The sequence below is a fragment of the Triticum aestivum genome, chromosome 3A (assembly GCF_018294505.1).
Source record: "Triticum aestivum cultivar Chinese Spring chromosome 3A, IWGSC CS RefSeq v2.1, whole genome shotgun sequence".
NCBI classification, from domain to species: domain Eukaryota; kingdom Viridiplantae; phylum Streptophyta; class Magnoliopsida; order Poales; family Poaceae; genus Triticum; species Triticum aestivum.
Window position 1 is genome coordinate 587,985,180 of NC_057800.1, and position 18,570 is coordinate 588,003,749.

At 44.7% G+C, this 18,570-nt stretch overlaps 1 protein-coding gene across 2 annotated transcripts; it reads right to left on the bottom strand.

Moving 5' to 3' along the window:
• Positions 1–824: 824 nt before the first annotated feature.
• LOC123062414 (calcium uniporter protein 6, mitochondrial) lies at positions 825–6,871 on the bottom strand. 2 transcript variants are annotated; one of them, XR_006429658.1, is made up of 3 exons: positions 6,220–6,781; positions 3,642–4,220; positions 825–1,094 (listed from the first exon to the last, which is right to left on the bottom strand). XR_006429658.1 is itself a non-coding variant. In XM_044485910.1 (2 exons), exons 1-2 carry the CDS (start codon positions 6,658–6,660, stop codon positions 3,732–3,734), a joined length of 930 nt encoding a protein of 309 aa, XP_044341845.1. In that variant the 5' UTR covers positions 6,661–6,871; the 3' UTR covers positions 3,611–3,731. The 2 variants fall into 2 exon arrangements, 1 of the variants encoding a protein (XP_044341845.1); XM_044485910.1 differs by lacking the exon at positions 825–1,094 and having other exon boundaries at positions 3,611–4,220; positions 6,220–6,871.
• Between the last annotated feature and the right edge of the window lie 11,699 nt (positions 6,872–18,570).

The window sequence follows — 18,570 nt, forward strand, 5'->3', positions numbered from 1 at the left end:
GAGAGAATAATTTAGTGTCACCCTACAGTTGAAAATGTGAATGTAATTGAGCGGACATACTGATTTTGGCTCTCAAATAATAAGTGACACACGTGTGGCACGAAGTAACACCACCCTTACGTTTTTACAACTAAAATTTTCATCTAAAAAAACGAAACCCCAAAAAACTGAAACTTGCCATACAATAGAAAGTTTCCATGCTTCGTAACTAAACTTGCCATACAATAGAAACTGAAACATGTTTCTTTATACACATGTGGCACTTATCAGAGTCCCAATAATTTGGCACGAGTACAGGTTCCAAATAAGCTAAAACCGAAAGCACACGATATGGTATGTTTATGTGTTATGTATCATATATCTTGTGTGGCATGTGCGGTTATTTTCTTCTTGGCAGCCCATGCTCAAACCCTGGTTCCGCTCCTCGAGCGTTTCCCGTCGACACTCAGGAGTGCATGGATGAGGCAACGTTTCCGTCAATAATGAGGAGTGTGTGGATGACTTTGTCTGGTTTTCAATAGAATAGACTGTCGTGTGAGTACGTGTGTGTGATGGTGTGGGTGGGTACTATCACATGCTCGTACGGTCATGCCCGTGTAAATTGGGCAACGAGCACTCCTAGTTGCGTGGTCGTGCCATGGCATCCTGTTTCTTTATGCTCCAGGGTGACACTGTTTTCTTTTCTCAAAGATCAGTATGGACTAATAAAATATACATTATCTGAAGGCACATTACGAAGTACCAGCAGGTCAAACACTCCTACGTGCAATGCAATAAAATAAAGATTCGAAGGGAGCAATAGACCACAAACGTCAGAGCTTAGGTATCAATCAACCAAGACTTAAGCAAAAACTACTGAATCCCATAACACGGTTGATTAGCAGCGGCTGCAGGGTTATACAGCTCTTGGTAAGTTCAATACAGACGAGCAGTACAAGCATCAGGATCAAGTGCTTCTGCTTCAGCAATGTACAAAAGAGAGAGACATAGCTATACTGGGTTTGCTGGCCTAGACATTTGCAAAGGAGAGAGACCACGAAAAAGGTTTTGCCAAAGGTCCACCTCGCAAGCGCAAGAAACATCCGGTTTGTTAAGATTTTTTGTCAAAATAGACCACCTGCCGAACAAAATTGTCAAAAAAAAACCCTTCTGAGACGAAGTGACAAAAAGGACCCCCTCAACTGTGGCGGCAGGCCCGGCAGGCGACACGTGCCACCTGCCGCCACGGCACGAGGCGGCAGGGCCTGCCGCCACGGGGGCAGGCGGCGTGCTGGGCAGAACGGGAGGCCTGGCCGCCTCGTAGCATGGCGGCAGCCCTGTTCCCTCGCTGGATTCCCGCTCGCTACCCGCCGTGGTTTTCTACACGCGCTGATTCCTAGAACTGCACTAATTCGGAAAGCCCACTGATTCCTAGCCGGCTACTCCAGTTTTGTATATTAAGATTAGATGCTAATATCCTTAATGATGTACGTACTTCCTCCGTTTTTATTTAGTTCGCATATTAGCTTTGGTCAAAGTTAAGCTTTACAAATTTTGACCAAGTTTATAAACAAAAATATTAAGATATACAATAACAAATCAACAACATTATATTTATTATTGAATGTACTTTCACGTCGTATAGATTTATTATGATAGATGTCTATATTGTTTTGTATAAACTTGGTCAAACTTTACAAAGTTTGACTTCAGTCAACTCTAATATGCAGAGTAAATAAAAACAGAGGGAGTAATTAGGTAAAAATAATATCATCTGAGAAGCAAAGGAGGAGATGACGTGATTGAAGAAATTGTCCGTTAATATATTACTGATGGATATATTTTCGGACTATTGTGACGCTTAATTTTATTCGAAACAATATGTATACTAAACCTAAGGTCTAAATGACGCCTTGTAATGTCGTGAATATCTTTTGTATTTATGTATTGTTGTGAATGATGTTACTGCTGCTGCTATTATTTGTCGTATTATTATTTGTAAGTAAACGATAATTATCGGATGGTATGAAAAAATATTAAAATTGAAAGATATTAAATGTCTTACTCATATGATATTAAAATATTATTATCACACTATTATATTTATAGTCTAAGAAAATGATACTAAAAACAAACCGATTATTATCACACTACATCCACGCGGATGTTTGCCACCGTTATTGGGAGACGAGGACGCCGTTCCCCTGGAGAAATGTTCACCTGCCCAATAACTGGCATTTGTCCGCGGACCGGGTGCCGATCCCGCCGGTCCCGATGTTCACCTGCCCATGACATGTTGAAGGAGCCGGTCCTTCTTTGCCGGCACCACATCGGGGCCGCAGCGGCCACGTGAGCGCCCCGCGCGTGCTCCGAGCCCTCCCCACATGCGCGGGCGTACACGGGTGCGCGACATCATGCCGACGCCGTTGCCTTTGCCCTCTCCGTCGCCACCACCACCTCCTCGCATGATAGAGGAGGAGGAGGCCCGGCTCCTTCACTGTGTCATGGAATACTCCATGAACACGCACGATGAGCGCCAAATGGGAGGGCCTGGAGACCATGATTGCCCACTCTGCGGCCGGCCACATGGCCGTGTCGGAGCTAGAGATGAGGGACGTCAAGGAGGAGGTGAGGGAGAAGGTGCTGGCGCCTCCCACCTTCCAGGAGCGCAAGACGTCGCCACGGGGTGAGGTGGTGCAGGCGCCTCCCACCTTCCAGGAGCCTCCCGCCTTACAGGGACCGACCCACCTCTGGACGCCGCCGCCCTATATCGACCTCATTGGCGACGAGGACGACAACAACGACGCGTGAGGAGACGGCGACGGGCACGGCATCGACGGGCACGTCAGGAGCGCGCGGGCGGCGCTTTGCTTTTGTTTTTTATGTTAATTATGTCTATGTGAACTGCTGAACGGGGTCATTCTGGGGCCTGATGTTTAATTATGTTCTTATATCTTTATGTTTGCGTTTATTTTAATTTTTTTGGCATTTTATTGAGTTTTTGTGATTTTTTTATATCACGTCCACCCCAAACATGATATGGGTTTCGGCCGCGTGTTGGGTGCACCGACACGGCAACGGTCCCAAACGGACATGGACGACCCCATTGCTGCCCCAAATAGATAAAAGCAGGCCAAAACGGACGTCTGTTTAAAGTCATGTGCTGGAGTTGGCCTTAATGCTGTCGCATCGTGGGAATCACGCAGTGCATTGCCGTCTTCAATTAGTGCCAAAAAGACGAAACATTGGGAATCAGTGACCCATCGCATCCGTCAAGCCAAAGCAACAGCACAGGATGTTGGCCCGTATAGGAAAGCACGGCGGGAGCGAGCGGGAATCCAGCGAAGTAACAGGACTGCCGCCAGCCCGCGAGGCGGCAAGGCCCAGCCGGCACAATCGTGCCGCCGTGCTACGAGGCGGCCAGGCCCCACTGTCGTTGCCGTTCCGTCGCGAGCGCGAGAATCCCGTTCTGCCCAGAATGCCGCCTGGCCCCGTGGCGCCAGGCCCTGCCGCCTCGCCCCGTGGCGGCAGGTGCCACGTGTCGCCTGCCGGGCCTGCCGCCACGGCTGAGGGGGTCTTTTTTGCCACTTCGTCTCAGAGAGGTTTTTTTTTGGCAATTTCATTCGACATGTGGTCTCTTTTGACAAAAATTCGTTTGTTAATACTTTCTTCTTCATCATCATCCCACGAGAATCAAAGATGAAAAGGGGGCACTGTAGATTAGTGTTTTAGAGCGACGGGAGGGCCGTCCGTCACTTGTGGACAGACAGCTCGTGCAGATGCGCGATGTCGGCGTTGGAGAAATGGCTGGTGCCGCAGATCTTCTCCAGAGGATCTTTGCAGCACCTCTGGAGCTCCAGGTACCTGTCCAGGTTGAACTTCTGCCTCTGGATCAACTTCCTCTGCCGGGACTGGAACATCCTCTCCATGAAGTCCCGGTATGTCGGGTCCCTTGATGTGATGAGGAAGTAGGCGTACCCGACGACCAGGCCCGTCGCTGTTGTGAAGAATGTGATGGGCTCCATGACGTCCCACGAGAACTCCCAGAAGGTGAGCCTGAAGAAGAGCCCGACCTGCGTGATCAGGAACCCTAGCCCAGACCAGAGGATACGCCGGACTTGCTTGTGTGCGAGCTTGTTGATTTCTTCCAAATGTGTCTGGAGTTGCTTGAGCTCTTCCTTTCTTGGGTCATCCTCAGGTGTCAGTGCAAGGGGCATAGCTTTTCTTACAAGATCCACAATCTGTATGCAACAAGCAAAGCATCAGTCTCTGCCAATATTAAAATATCAGCCGACGTTCCACTACTTCTACCAATGCAAAGTACCAGCTGTTGCTACTACTTCCAATGTTAAGTGTCGGCTAATGTCACGCTACTACTATAGACCTTCAAGTCCGACCCCAAGAAATCTCAGCATATACGTACTGGTGAAGACTAAATTTAGAGTTGTTATAAAATAATGACAGCAAAATTGTAGTACAACAGATGAGTTGCCCAAGTAATAAACGTTTAGAAAGTAGAAATTATGAAACCAAATATAAACAAAATAAATGTCTGAGAAGAACAGTGCTCTCTTGCAAGATCCACAATCTGTATGCAACAAGAAAAGCATCAGCGTCTGCTAATATAAAATATCAGCCTATGTTCCACTACTACTACCCATGTAAAGTACCAGTTGCTGCTACAGCCAATGTTAAATGCCAGCTAATTTCATGTTGCTGCGATAGACCTAAAGCCTTCAAATCGCCGCAAGAAATCTCAGCATATGTATTTGATGAAGACTAAATTTAGAGTTCTAGAATAATGACAACAAAACTGTAGCCAAACATAAATACATGAGAGCTGCCAAACTAAACATTTATTTAGAAAGTAGACATTATGGAACCAAATCAATTAAAAATGTCTGAGAAAGACATCACTCTCTTTTTGTGTAACTAAGCTTTTGCCTCATAATTTGATAACTGATCACATGCAACGCCATCAAACCAACCCGAGGAAACTTTCTGTTTTGCCCACCTGGCAACAATTGTTTACAGATGTTCAGCATGTGACACAAGGAGGTTTCTTCACTAAGGAAAGTATGTCCAAGAAAAGCGAAAGCTACAATATACAGTAATCAGGTAACACGATTATGAATTACTTCAACAGATAATGTAATTCCAAAAACCGCCAACCTTTAGGCAAGTCACATTGTTTGTCACCGACAGAAGGATCGTGCTATCAAACGACAAACTTTATGCATGGTGGACTGGTAGTTAAGTACGCTAACGAACCACTAGATAACAAGATAGGCACCCTGCACAACAAGCCACCCATCTATCTAGACTGAAACAAGAAAAAAAAACGGATTCCACACGGCAAATGACCCATCCTGTATGACAAGAAAGGACGTAGGAAAGCAAGCTAGAGGAGAAGGTATCGATTGCTTTATCACCCACTGAATCGGAAGAGTTCTTCCCCATGGAAGAAAACGGAGATAACTTTTGCACTGGTGCGTCCGGCGTGCGCACTCAGGAGGAGCACGCAGTGAGCCACCCACCACTTGGAGCCGCGTCCTGAAGCAACCGGACGGCTTTTCTGTGCCACGGAAAAGTGCATCGCTTCTAGTTCTGTTCCACAGGCTAACCAGTCTGGCCATGGTCGCCATCCTCCGGCCGCACCATGTTTGGGCAGTTCCAAAGCTCCAATCCGCTAACGAGGTCGAACAGAGTATAACAAAGTGGGCGATGAATTCAAGTGTTGCGCGCAATTTGGACGAGTGAAACTGAGGGACCAATGATGGGGATTTGACGAATAAACAACGTGCCAGACCCTGGACATTGGACCACCGATTCGACAAGTGCACCTGTAGACCTGTACTTTGAGGAAATCTACCGAACAGCTGATGGTCACCATCGGAGAGAGGAACGCGCCGATCGATCAGTACTAGGACCCTCACGAGTCACGCGCACAATGGCCTGAATCAAGAGGGTACCTCCGGCTCCCGGGCCCGAACCAGGGAGCGCGCGATGATATTCGTGAATGTATCTCCCTAGGATGCATCGTAGATGGCTCAGAAATTTCAGAAACGTCAGAGGATGATGCAGAGCACGGGCCGAACACAAACGTCGCCGAACCAAACCGCGAACAGAAAATGGCAAAGCCGAAGGAATAGTACTACTAGTAATTTTTCGTGAAAAACGTCATGGATGATGCAGAGGTGGTGGGGGGAGGGAGGAGCGGCAATGCGGGGCGGAGCAGACCTTGTCGGGCTGGAGGTAGACCTTGTCGCGGAAGAGGAGCACGACGCCGGCCTCGTCGAGCGCGCCGGCGAGCGCGGTGGCCTCGGCGCGGGTGCGGGCGGCGCCGGCCTCCTCGCACTTGCGCAGCAGCTCCGCGTAGGGGATCACCTCGCCGTCCCCGAGCCGCCGCTTGAGCGCCTCGACGTTGGCCATCCGCATGAGCCGCCTCGCCTCCTCCGCCGTCACCTCGGCCTCCGGGTCCCTCCCCGCGGCCGCCTCCGCCGCCGGCAGCGACGCGAAGCCGAACCGCTGCTGGAAGAGGCCGCACGGCGTCTGCGGCGGCGGGGGCAGCCTGCACACCACGGAGGCGACGGCGGCCCGCGCGCGCGGCGGCGCGCAGGCCGGGGCGCCCGCGCCGGCGGCGGCGCGGAGGAGCGGGCGGGAGAAGCGCCACATTGACATGGGTCCGCGCGGGGGTGCGTGCGTGCGTGCGCGAGGCGCGGGCGGGTTGGAGGGGGGGGGGGAGGGAGGGTGGCGGAGGGAGATATGGGGGGAGGCGGTCAAAGCGGGGGCGGGAAGTGTGGCGGGGAGGGCAGAGAAGGCAGGGGAGGGCGAGCCGGGAAAGGCTCGGGCGAAGGAGGAGGGAGACGGCTCCGCGTGGGCGGTTTTGCCTCTACGGTGTGTTTTCTGCGGCAGTGGGATTCCTTTTTCTCGCTTGGTTTTCTTGGCGATGTATGGCGGGCCGCGTGTTTCCGGGTGGTTTCCTTGCCGTGCGCGGAGGCGATCGCAGTCGCAGGGTAGGAAATAATGCGCGGTTGATATTTGGAAGGAAACAGCTGTGGCATGGCGGAGGGAGACGCTGCGCGTGCTCGCAGTTACTGCCCGCTTTTACCACCTTTCCATTTTCACTCGAACAATGCAGAGTATGCCATAAAACCATGCCTCAAAAAAACACGCATTTCCCCTGCCAAGTAGTATACATTAAGTTATTCATTGGCGAAAAAAAGGTATAGGTTGATAAGTTGATAAACATTTGGAGATGTTTTAAGGTGGGAGCCTTAATAACTTGGGGGAAAGTACCCACACATTTCCCCTGCAAGAAGAAGAATAAAATACCACACATTTTGAAAAGAGTTTTCGAAAGGAAATTGGATTTATTTTCTTCCGTCAAAGACAATTAAGATTTCGACAATTACCCATTCACTTTTGAACCATAGCCAGCATTGCTCTCTTCCCCAATCCGAGCACAAGGATTCAATCTTAAAAAGTAGAGTCGGTGACGTCTGAGCACAGAACATTCTTAAAAGTAGCGTGTGGGAAGGGGTTCTCTTTTAGCAACGGATAACGGATAAAAAACATACGACGACAGATCTAGCGCTTGGCCTCGACGATACCGACAACTGACGATAGCTCCGGGATTTGAGGAGGATGGAGATGATCCCTGGTCAACACGCCACATCGAAAGACTATTCATTGACCCACAGCATACTTCCTCGGCTATAGTTCTTCAAATTCGGCAGAGGTTAGCGATGTCGATGACAGATGTAGGATTTCCTAATGACTCCAATGTGAATTTCTTTTCTTGTGTGTGTGTGTTGGGAAGGGGGTGGTTCTAGAAAGTTCTATTTACACATGTTCTCTCTCAACTTTCCAGGTGGGTTCACATGCATGCTTTGTGTTCGCTCTGATCGTGATTAAGGAAACACATGATAACCTAAAAAATCATGTATAATAAGATTATTGCTAGGAATATATTAAGTTGTTCATTCATGGAAAAACCTATATATTAATTTATTAAACATTTGGAGGTGTTTTCAGGTGGGAGTCTTAATAGCTTATGGAAATTACCACACATTTCCGAAGCAGGAACAAGAAGAAAATACAACACATTAACTAGGAGAGCTTTCAAAAAGAATTTGAACTTCATTTTCTTCCGCTTAAGACAAGCAAGCTTTCGACTAATACCCTTTCACTTTTCAACCATAGCTTATCAGAGCATTGCTCTCTCTCCCTCTCCCTCTCTCTCTCTCTCTCTCTCTCTCTCTCTCTCTATACCAATCCGTGCGCAAGGATTCAACCTTAGAGTCGGTGACGTCTGAGCACATAACATTCTAAATGGTAGCGTGTGGGAAGGGGTTCTCTTTTAGCCACGGATAATGGATCAAAACATATGACGATAGATCTGCGCTTGGCCTCGACGATACCGACACTGACGATGGCTCCGGGATTTGAGAAGGATGGAGATGATCCCTGTTCAACATGCCACATCGATAAAGGTTCTTCATTGACCCACAACATACATACCGAGCTATAGTTCTCCGAATCCGGCGGAGGTTAGCGATGTCAATGACAGTTGTGGGATTTCCTAATGAATCCAATGTAAATTTCTTTCCTTGTGTGTGTGTGTTGGGAAGGGGGCGGGGGTTCTGGAAAGTTCTATCTACACATGTTCTCTCTCAACTTTCCAGGTCTGTTCACATGCATGCTTTGTGTTCGTTGTGATCGTGATTAAGGAAACACATGATAACCTAAAAACGAAAATCATTTATAACAAGATTAGTGCCAGGAATATATTAACTTGTTCCTTCGCGGAAAAAGCTATATATGAAGTTATTAAACAATTGGAGGTGTTTTAAGGTGGGAGTCTCAATAACTTATGGAAAGTACCACACATTTCCCATGCAAGAAGAAGAAAATACAACACATTTACTGGAGAGTTTTCAAAAAGAATTTGAACTTCATTTTCTTCCATTGAAGACAAGTAAGCTTTCGACCAATACCCTTACACTTTTGAACCATAGCCTATCAGAACATTGCTCTCTCTCTCTCTCTCTCTCTCTCTCTCTCTCTTCCAATCCATGCATAGGGATTCAACTTTGAAAGTAGAAGTGACGTCTGAGCACATACCATTCTAAACGGTAGCATGTGGGAAGGGGTTCTCTTTTAGCTACGAATAATGAATCAAAACGTACGACGACAGATCTCCCCTTGGCCTCAACGATACCGACAACTAACCTTGATCCAGGATTTGAGGAGGATGGAGATGATGCCTGGTCAACACGCCACATTGATAAAGGTTATTCGTTGACCCACAACATACATACGGGCTATAGTTCTCCGAATTTGGTGGAGGTTAGCGATGTCAAATACAATTGTAGCATTTCCTAATGACTCCAATGTAAATTTCTTTTCTTGTGTGTGTGTGTGTGTTGGGAGGGGGGTTCTAGAAAGTTTTGCCTACGCATGTTCTCTCTCAACTTTTCTTGCCGGTTCACATCCATGTGTTGTATTCACTATGATCGTGATTAATGAAACACATGATAACCCAAAAACCAAAATCATCTATAGCAAGATTATTGCCAGCAATATATTAAGTTGTTCATTCGCTAAAAAGGCATATATTAAGTTACTAAACATTTGGAGGTGTTTTAAGGGGGAAGTCTTATAATAACTTATGGAAAGTACCACACATTTCCCGTGCTATAAGAAGAAGAACAAAATACCACACATTTACTTGGTGAGTTTCAAAAAGAATTTGAACCTCATTTTCTTCTGCTTAAGACAACGAGAGAGGGGGAGTGTGTCCACGTACCCTAAAAAGTAGAGTCGGTGACATTTGAGCACAAAATATTCTAAATGGTAGCGTGTGGGAAGGGGATCTCTTTTAGCCACGGATAATGGATCAAAATGTACGACGCCAGATATGCGCTTGGCCTCGACGATACCGACAACTGACGATGGCTCCAGGATTTGAGGAGGATAACGATGATCCCTGGTCAACGTGTCACATCGATAAAGGGTCTTCATTGACACTCAACATACATCATGGGCTATATTTCTCCAAATTCGACGGAGGCTATCCATGTTGATGACAATTGTAGGATTCCCTAACGACTCCATTGTAAATTCCTTTTCTTGTGTCAATGTGTGGGTGTGTTGGGAAGGGGGAGGGGGTTGTGGAAAGTTCTATCTACAAATGTTCTCTCTCAACTTTTCTTATCGGTTCACATCCATGTGATCTATTCACTGAGATCATGATTAATGAACACATGATATCCTAAAACAAAAATCATGTATAACAAGATTATTGACGGAATATATTAAGTTGTTCATTCACTAAAAAGGTATATGTTAAGTTATTAAACATTTCGAGGTGTCTTATATGGGGAGAGTATTAATAACATACGAAAAGTACCACAAATTTCCCATGCAAGAAGAAGTAGAAAATACCACACATTTACTAAGGATAGTTTTCAAACAGAATTTAAACTTCATTTTTCTCCATTGAAGACAAGTAAGCATTCAACCAATACCCATTCACTTTTGAACCATAGCCTATCAGAACATTCTCTCTCCATGCGGAAGGATTTAACCTTAAAAAGTAGAGTTGGTGATGTCAGAGCACAGAACATTCTAAACAGTAGCGTGTGGGAATGGGCACTCTTTTAGCAACAGATAACGGATTAAATTTACGATGACAGATCCGTGCTTAACCTCGACGATACTGACAACTGACGATGCCTCCGGGATTTGAGGAGGATGGAGATGATCGCTGGTCAACATACCATGTCGATAAAGGTTCTTCGTTGACCCACAACATACATCCCGGGTTATAGTTCTCTGAATTCGGCGGAGGTTAGCAATGTCGATGACAGTTGTATGATTTCCTAACGACTACAATGTATATTTTCTTTTCATTTCTTGTGTGTGTGTGATAGGATGGGGGGTGGGGTTATGGAAAGTTCTATCTACAGATATTCTCTCTCAACTTGCAAGGTTGGTTCACACGCATGTGTTGTATTCGTTCTGATCATGACTAATGAAACATATGATAACCTAAAAACAAAAATCATGCATAAGAAGATTATTGCCAGGAACATATTAAGTTGTTCATTCGCAAAAAATATATATATTAAGTTATTAAACATTTGGAGGCTTTTTAAGATGGGAGTCTTAATAACTTATGGAAACTACCACACATTCCCCATGCAAGAAAAAGAAGAAGGAAACACCACACATTTACCAGGAGAGTTTTCAAAAAGAATTTGATCTTCATTTTCTTCCGTCGAAGGCAATTAAGCTTTCAACCAATACCATTTCACTTTTGAACCATAGTCTATCAGAACATTGCTCTTTCTCTCTCTCTCTTTCTACCAGTCCATGCATAGGGATTCAACCTTAAAAAACTAGAGTCGGTGATGTTTGAGCACAAAATAATCTAAATGGTGGCGTGTGGGAAGGGGTTCTCTTTTAGCTCAGATAATGGATCAAAACATACGACGACAGATCTGCGCTTGGCCTCCACGATACCGACAACTGACGATGGCTCTGAGATTTGAGAAGGGTGGAGATTATCCCTAGGCAATACGCCACACCGATAAAGGTTCTCTGTTGACCCACAACATACATCCCGGGCTATAGTTCTTCGAATTCGGCGGAGATTAGCTATGTCGATGACAGTTGTACGGTTCCTAACGACTCCAATGTAAATTTCCTTTCTTTTATGTGTGTGTGTGTGGGGGGGGGGGGGGGGAGGAGGTGTCTATGGAAAGTGCCATCTACACATGTTCTCTCTCAACTTTCCAGGCCAGTTCACATACATTGCTTTGTATTCTCTACAGAGGTGATTACTTAAACACATGATAACCTAAAAACGAAAATCATATACAAAAAGATTATTGACAGGGACATATTAAGTTGTTCATTCGTGAAAAAGGTATATATACATTAAGTTATTACACATTTGGAGGTGTTTTACGGTGGTAGTCTTTATAAATTATGGAAAGTACCACACATTTCTGAAGTAGGAACAAGAAGAAAATACCACACATTAACTAGGAGAGTTTTCAAAAATAATTTGAACTTCATTTTTTCCCTCAAAGAAAAGCAAGCATTCGACCTATACCCTTTTACTTTTGAACCATAGCATATCAAAACATCTCTCTCTCTCCCAATCCATGCGAAGGGATTCAGCCTTAAAAAGTAGAGTCGGTGACGTCTGAGCACAAAACATTCTAGATGGTAGCGTGTGGGAAGGGGATCTCTTTTAGCCACGGATAATGGATCAAAATGTATGATCCGGATATGCACTTGGCCTCGATGATACTGACAATTGATGTGGCTTCGAGATTTGAGGAGGAGGGAGATGATCCCTGGTCAACACCCCGCATTGATAAAGGTTCTTCGTTGACCCACATCATACATCCCGATTATAGTTCTCCGAATTCGGCGGAGATTAGCGATGTCGATGACAGTTGTAGGATTTCCTAACGACTCCATTGTAAATTCCTTTTCTTGTGTGTGGGGGGGGAGTGGGGAGGTGGTTATGGAAAGTTCTATCTACACATGTTCTCTCTCAACTTTCTTGGTTGGTTCACGTGCATGCGTTGTATTCGCTCTGATTGTGGTTAATGAAACAAATGATACCCTAAATATGAAAATCATATATAATAGGATTATTGCCAGGAGTCTATTAAGTTGTTGATTCACAAAAAAAGTATATAGTAAGTTGTTACACATTTGGAGGTGTTTTAAGGTGGGAATAACTTATGGAAAGTACCTCACAGTTCCCATGCAAGAATAAAAAGAAAACACCACACATTTACAAGGATAGTTTTCAAAAAGAATTTGAACTTTGTTTTCTTCCGTCAAAGAGAAGTAACCTTTAGGCCAATACCCTTTCACTTTTGAATGATAGCCTATCAGAATAATGCTCTCTCTCTCTCTATCAATATGTGCATAGGGATACAACCTTGAAAAGTAGAGTCAGTGACGTCTGAGCACAAATCATTCTAAACGGTAGCGTGTGGGAAGAGGTTCTCTTTTGGCCACGTATAATGGATCAAAACGTACGACGACAGATCTCCGCTTGGCCTCGACGATACTGACAACCGCCGATGCCTTCAGGATTTGAGGAGGATGGAGATGATCCCTGGTCAACATGCCACATCGATAAAGGTTCTTCATTGAGCCACACCATACATCCTGAGCTATAGTTCTCCGAATTCGGTGGAGGTTAGCGATGTCGATGATAGTTGTGGGATTTCCTAATGACTCCAACATAAATGTCTTTCTCTTGTGTCTGTGTGTGTTGGGAAGGGGGGAGGGGGTTCTGAAAGTTCTATCTACACATGTTCTTTTCTCAACTTTCCAGGTCGGTTCACATGCATGCGTTGTGTTTGCTCTGATCGTGATTAAGGAAACACATGATAACCTAAAAAGGAAAATCATGTATAACAAAATTATTGCCAAGAATATATTAAGTTGTTCATTCGCGAAAAAGGTATATAATAAGTTATTACACATTTGGAGGTGTTTAAGGTGGGAGTCTTAATAACTTATGGAAAGTACTTCACATTTCCCATGCAAGAAGAATAAAAAAGAACACACCACACATTTACGAGGATAGTTTTCAAAAAGAATTTGAACATCATTTTCTTTCGTCAAAGATAAGTAAGCTTTCGGCCAATACCCTTTCACTTTTGAACCATAGACTATCGGAACATTGCTCTCTCTCTCTCTCTCCCTCTCTCTCCGAGAGGACTCCTTCTCGCTCGACCGCTCCAGAGAGCGAAGGCAATCCAGCGCAAGTCTTCGGCCCACAAGATTTTTTGTTATGGCCCACCACATGAGGCTTTTGTGCACGTACACATGTGAAGGGTGGGAAGGCATGGGAGTCGGCCCCACCTGAAATCGGCACTAATCACCTCCCCCTGATTTTCAGGGGGTGCCTAATTAATCCACCCCTAATTAGTCCACGTATTGAAGCCACTTTCCAAATCGAGCCTAACGAAAAACGAGTGTTGCAACGTGCGCGCGTGAGATAGCCACCCCCCTCTCTCTACCAATATGTGTGCATGAATACAACCTTAAAAAGTAGAGTTGTTGACGTCTGAGCACAAAACGTTCTAAACAGTAGCGTGTGGGAAGGGGTTCTCTTTTAGCCACATATAATGGATCAAAATGTGTGTTGACGGATCTGCGCTTGGCCTTGAAGATACCGACAACTGACGATGGCTTAGAGATTTGATGAGGATGGTGATGATCCATGGTCAACGTGCCACATTGATAAAGGTTCTTCCTTGATCTAAAACATACATCCCGGTCTATAGTTCTCCGAATTCGGCGAAGGTTAATGTTGTCGATGACAGTTGTAGGATTCCCTAACGACGCCAATGTAATTTTTTCTTGTGTGTTGGGAAGGGGGAGGGGGTTCTGGAAAGTGCTATCTACGCATGTTCTCTCTCAACTTTTCCTGTCGGTTCACATCCATGTGTTGTATTCTCTCTGATCATGATTAATGAAACACATGATAACCTAAAAACAAAATTCATGTATAAAAAGATTATTGCCAGCAACATTTGAAGTTGTTCATTCGCTAAAAAGGTATATATTAAGTTGTTAAACATTTGGAGGTATTTTAAGGGGGGGAGGGGGGTCTTAATAATCTATGGAAAGTACCACACATTTTCACATGCAAGAAGAAGAAGAAAATACCGCACGTTTACTAGGAGAGTTTTCAAAAAGAATTTGAACTTCATTTTCTTGTGTTGAAGACAAGTAAGCTTTCCACCAATACCCTTTCACTTTTGAACATAGCCTATCAAAAGATTGCACCCTCTCTCTCTCACCCCAATCTTTGCACAGGGATTCAACCTTAAAAAGTAGAGTCAGTGATGTATGAGCACATAACATTCGGAATGGTAGCGTGTGGGAAGGGATTCTCTTTTTGCTACAGATAACGAATTAAAACATATGATGACACATCTGCACTTGCCATTGACGATACACACAACTAACAGCGGCTCTAGGATTTGAAGAGGATGGAGATGTTCCCTAGTCAACACGCCACATCGATAAAGTTCTTAGTTGACCCACAACATACTTCGCAGGCTATAGTTTTCCAAATTCGGTGGAGGTTCGCGATGTCGATGACAATTGTAGGATTTCCTAACTACTCCAATGTAAATTTCTTTTCTTGTGTGTGTGCGTGTTGGGAAGGGGGCAAGGGGTTCTGGAAAGTTCTATCTACACATGTTCTCTCTCAACTTTCTAGGTCGGTTCATATGTATGCATTGTATCCGCTCTGATCGTGATTAATGAAACACAATATAACCTATAATCATGTATAACAAGATTATGGCGAGGAATATATTAAGTTATCCATTCACGAAGAAGGTATATATAAAGTTATTACTCATTTGGAGGTGTTTTAGGGTGGGAGTCTTAGTAACTTATGGAAAGTACAACACATTCCCACGCAAGAAGAAGAAGCAAATGCCAGACATTTACTAGGAGAGGTTTCAAAAATGATTTGAACTTCATTTTCTTCTGTTTAAAAAAAGTAAGATTTCGACCAATACCCTTTCACTTTTCAACTATAGCCTATCAGAACAATACTCTCTCTCCCTCCCCAACCCGTGCTCAGGGATTCAACCTTAAAAAGTAGAGTCGGTGATGTCTGAGCACATAACATTCTAAAATGTAGCATGCGGGAAGGGGTTCTCATTTAGCCACAAATAACGGATCAAAACTTATGATGACAGATACGTTCTTGGACTCAACGATACCGAAAACTAATGACGGCTCCCGTATTTGAGGATGGTGGATATGTTCCTTGGTCAACACGCCACATCGGTAAAGGTTCTTTGTTGACCCACAACATACTTCCCGAGCTATAGTTCTCTGAATTCGGCGGAGGTTAGCCATGTCGATGACAGTTGTAGGATTTCTTAAAGATGTCAATGTAAATTTCTTTTCTTGTATGTGTGTGTGTGTTGAAGGGGGAGAGGGTTCTGGAAAGTTCTATCTACACATGTTCTCTCTCAACTTTCTGGGTCGGTTCACATGCATGCGTTGTATTCGCTCCGATCGTGAATAATGAAACACATGATAACCTAAAATTGAAAATCACATATGACAAAATTATTGTGAGGAATATATTAAGTTATTATTTTGCGAAAAAGGAATATATTCAATTATTAAACACGTGGATATGTTTTAAGTTGAGTGTATGAATAACTTATGGAAAGTACCACATATTTTCCCTGTAAAAAGAAGTGGAAAATACCACACATTTACGAGGAGAGTTTTCAAGCAGGCGGATCCTCCCTCTCTATCAAGATGTAACGCCGCGAGACCGTTGCGCCAGGTGTCTTCCAGTTTTTCGCCGTCGTTGCCATGTCATTCATTTGTGTGTTGCATCTTGTCATGTCATCATGCATATTGCATCCGCATGTTTTCAAAACTTGCATCCATCCCGGTCTCCCAGTTCCTTCCGTTGTCCGTTCTGAGCCCAGACACACTTGCACGCGCCCGCGACACCTCCGAAATAGTATTTTATAAGTGGCCGGAAAATGTTCTCGGAATGGGATGAAAGTTGGCGTGCGGTGTTGTTTTGTTGTCAGTAGGCCGCCTGCCAAGTTCCATCGCATTCGGAGCTCGTTTGATAGCCCAACCGTTAAACTATAACGGCATTATAGCCGGTCTTCCCATCGGACGTTTTCGGTCTCCGAAAACTGTTGCCGGGTTTTCCCTCTCTTTCCTCCCTAGACCGTCTACACAGTCCACTACTTACCACCAGGCCCAAGCTAACCTCTCTCGTCAGCCCGTGGCCCTCCTCGCGCGCACGTCCAAAAGCTGTCTCGGACCCGACCCGGGCAGTCATCACCGTTGGATTCGAATCATCCCCAAACATCAACAAAACATCTTCGTTTTCTTATTTGGACTCCCCTAGTCTATTCTTTCTCGACCGTCCGATTTTGATCGGGTGATCCAAATTTCCCTCTTTTCTCTATTTATAGTCCAACCGTTCATCTTTTGTAAAAAAATTATATATGAAAAATGCTTAGAATCTTGTCTAGTTTCATATTATCCAACTTTCATGCATGTTTGAAATGTTTAAATTTGTTCAAATGCCATGCTAAAATGCTTTTTTCATAACTAAATAACCGTAGCTCCGAATTTAATAAACTTTATATGTATATGGGGTAGAAAAATGCCTAGTTTAACATGGTATACTTACTTTGCATGTTTAACAACAATAAAAATATGGTTTAGGGCAGAACAGTACCAAATCCATAAATTTCATATGAGGATTTTCCGGAATTGTTGTTTGTTATTTCCGGCCTCATTTAAACTTGCCTAGAAAGGTAGTTTTCATATGCTTCACTCCTTGCCATGTCTAATAACATTTAATATTGTTGGGTACATAATCGAGAGAGAACTAAATAAGACATGTGGTGTTTCGTCAATATGCAACTCGTTGCATATTGAGCTCCACTTAACTTATAGTGTTTTTTGTGCATATTGCCATGCCATGCTTCATTAAACCGGACATGCATCATACTTGGTTATGCATCATGCCATGCTTATGTGATGGTTGTTTACTATGTTATTTGCTTCTTTCCGGTGTTGCTTCTTCGGGTTAGTTCCGATAACGTCGCGTTTGTGAGGATTCGTTCGACTTCGTCCGTTTTTCTTCTTCATGGACTCGTTCTTTTTCCTTGCGGGATCTCAGGCAAGATGACCATACCCTCGAAATCACTTCTATCTTTGCTTGCTAGTTGTTTGCTCTATCGCTATGTCGCGCTACCTACCACTTGTTATATCATGCCTCCCATATTGCCATGTCAAGCCTCTAACCCACCTTCCTAGCAAACCGTTGTTTGGCTATGTTACCGCTTTTGCTCGGCCCCTCTTATCGCGTTGCTAGTTGCAGGTGAAGCTGAAGTTTGTTCTATGTTGGATCATGGTTATGTTGGGATATCACAATATATCTTATTTAATTAATGCATCTATATACTTGGTAAAGGGTGGAAGGCTCGGCCTTATGCCTGGTGTTTTGTTCCGCTCTTGCCGCCCTAGTTTCCGTCATACCGGTGTTATGTTCCTTGATTTTGCGTCCCTTACGCGGTTGGGTGTTATGGGAACCCCTTGGCAGTTTGCTTTGAATAAAACTCCTCCAGCAAGGCCCAACCTTGGTTTTACCATTTGCCTCACCACCACCTAATTTTCCCTTGGGAGTCGTGCTCCCGAGGGTCATCTTTATTTAACCCCCACGGGCCAGTGCTTCTCTAAGTGTTGGTCTGAACCGGGCAGCCTGCGGGGCCACCTCGGGGAAACTTGAGGGTTGGTTTTACTCGTAGCTTGACCTATCCGGTGTTGCCCTGAGAACGAGATATGTGCAGCTCCTATTGGGATTGTCGGCACATCGGGCGGCTTTGATGGTCTTGTTTTACCATTGTCTAAATGTCTTGTAACGGGGATTCCGAGACTGATCGGGTCTTCCCGGGAGAAGGAATATCCTTCGTTGACCATGAGAGCTTGTGATGGGCTAAGTTGGGACATCCCTGCAGGGTATAAACTTTCGAG

Bases quoted from the DNA above. Each gene is read 5' to 3' on its own strand.
- LOC123062414 (XM_044485910.1), bottom strand. From the start codon at position 6,660: ATGTCAATGTGGCGCTTCTCCCGCCCGCTCCTCCGCGCCGCCGCCGGC. The intron at 4,221-6,219 runs GTCTGCTCCGCC...TGTTGCATACAG, and splicing joins TCTACCTCCAGCCCGACAAG to ATTGTGGATCTTGTAAGAAA.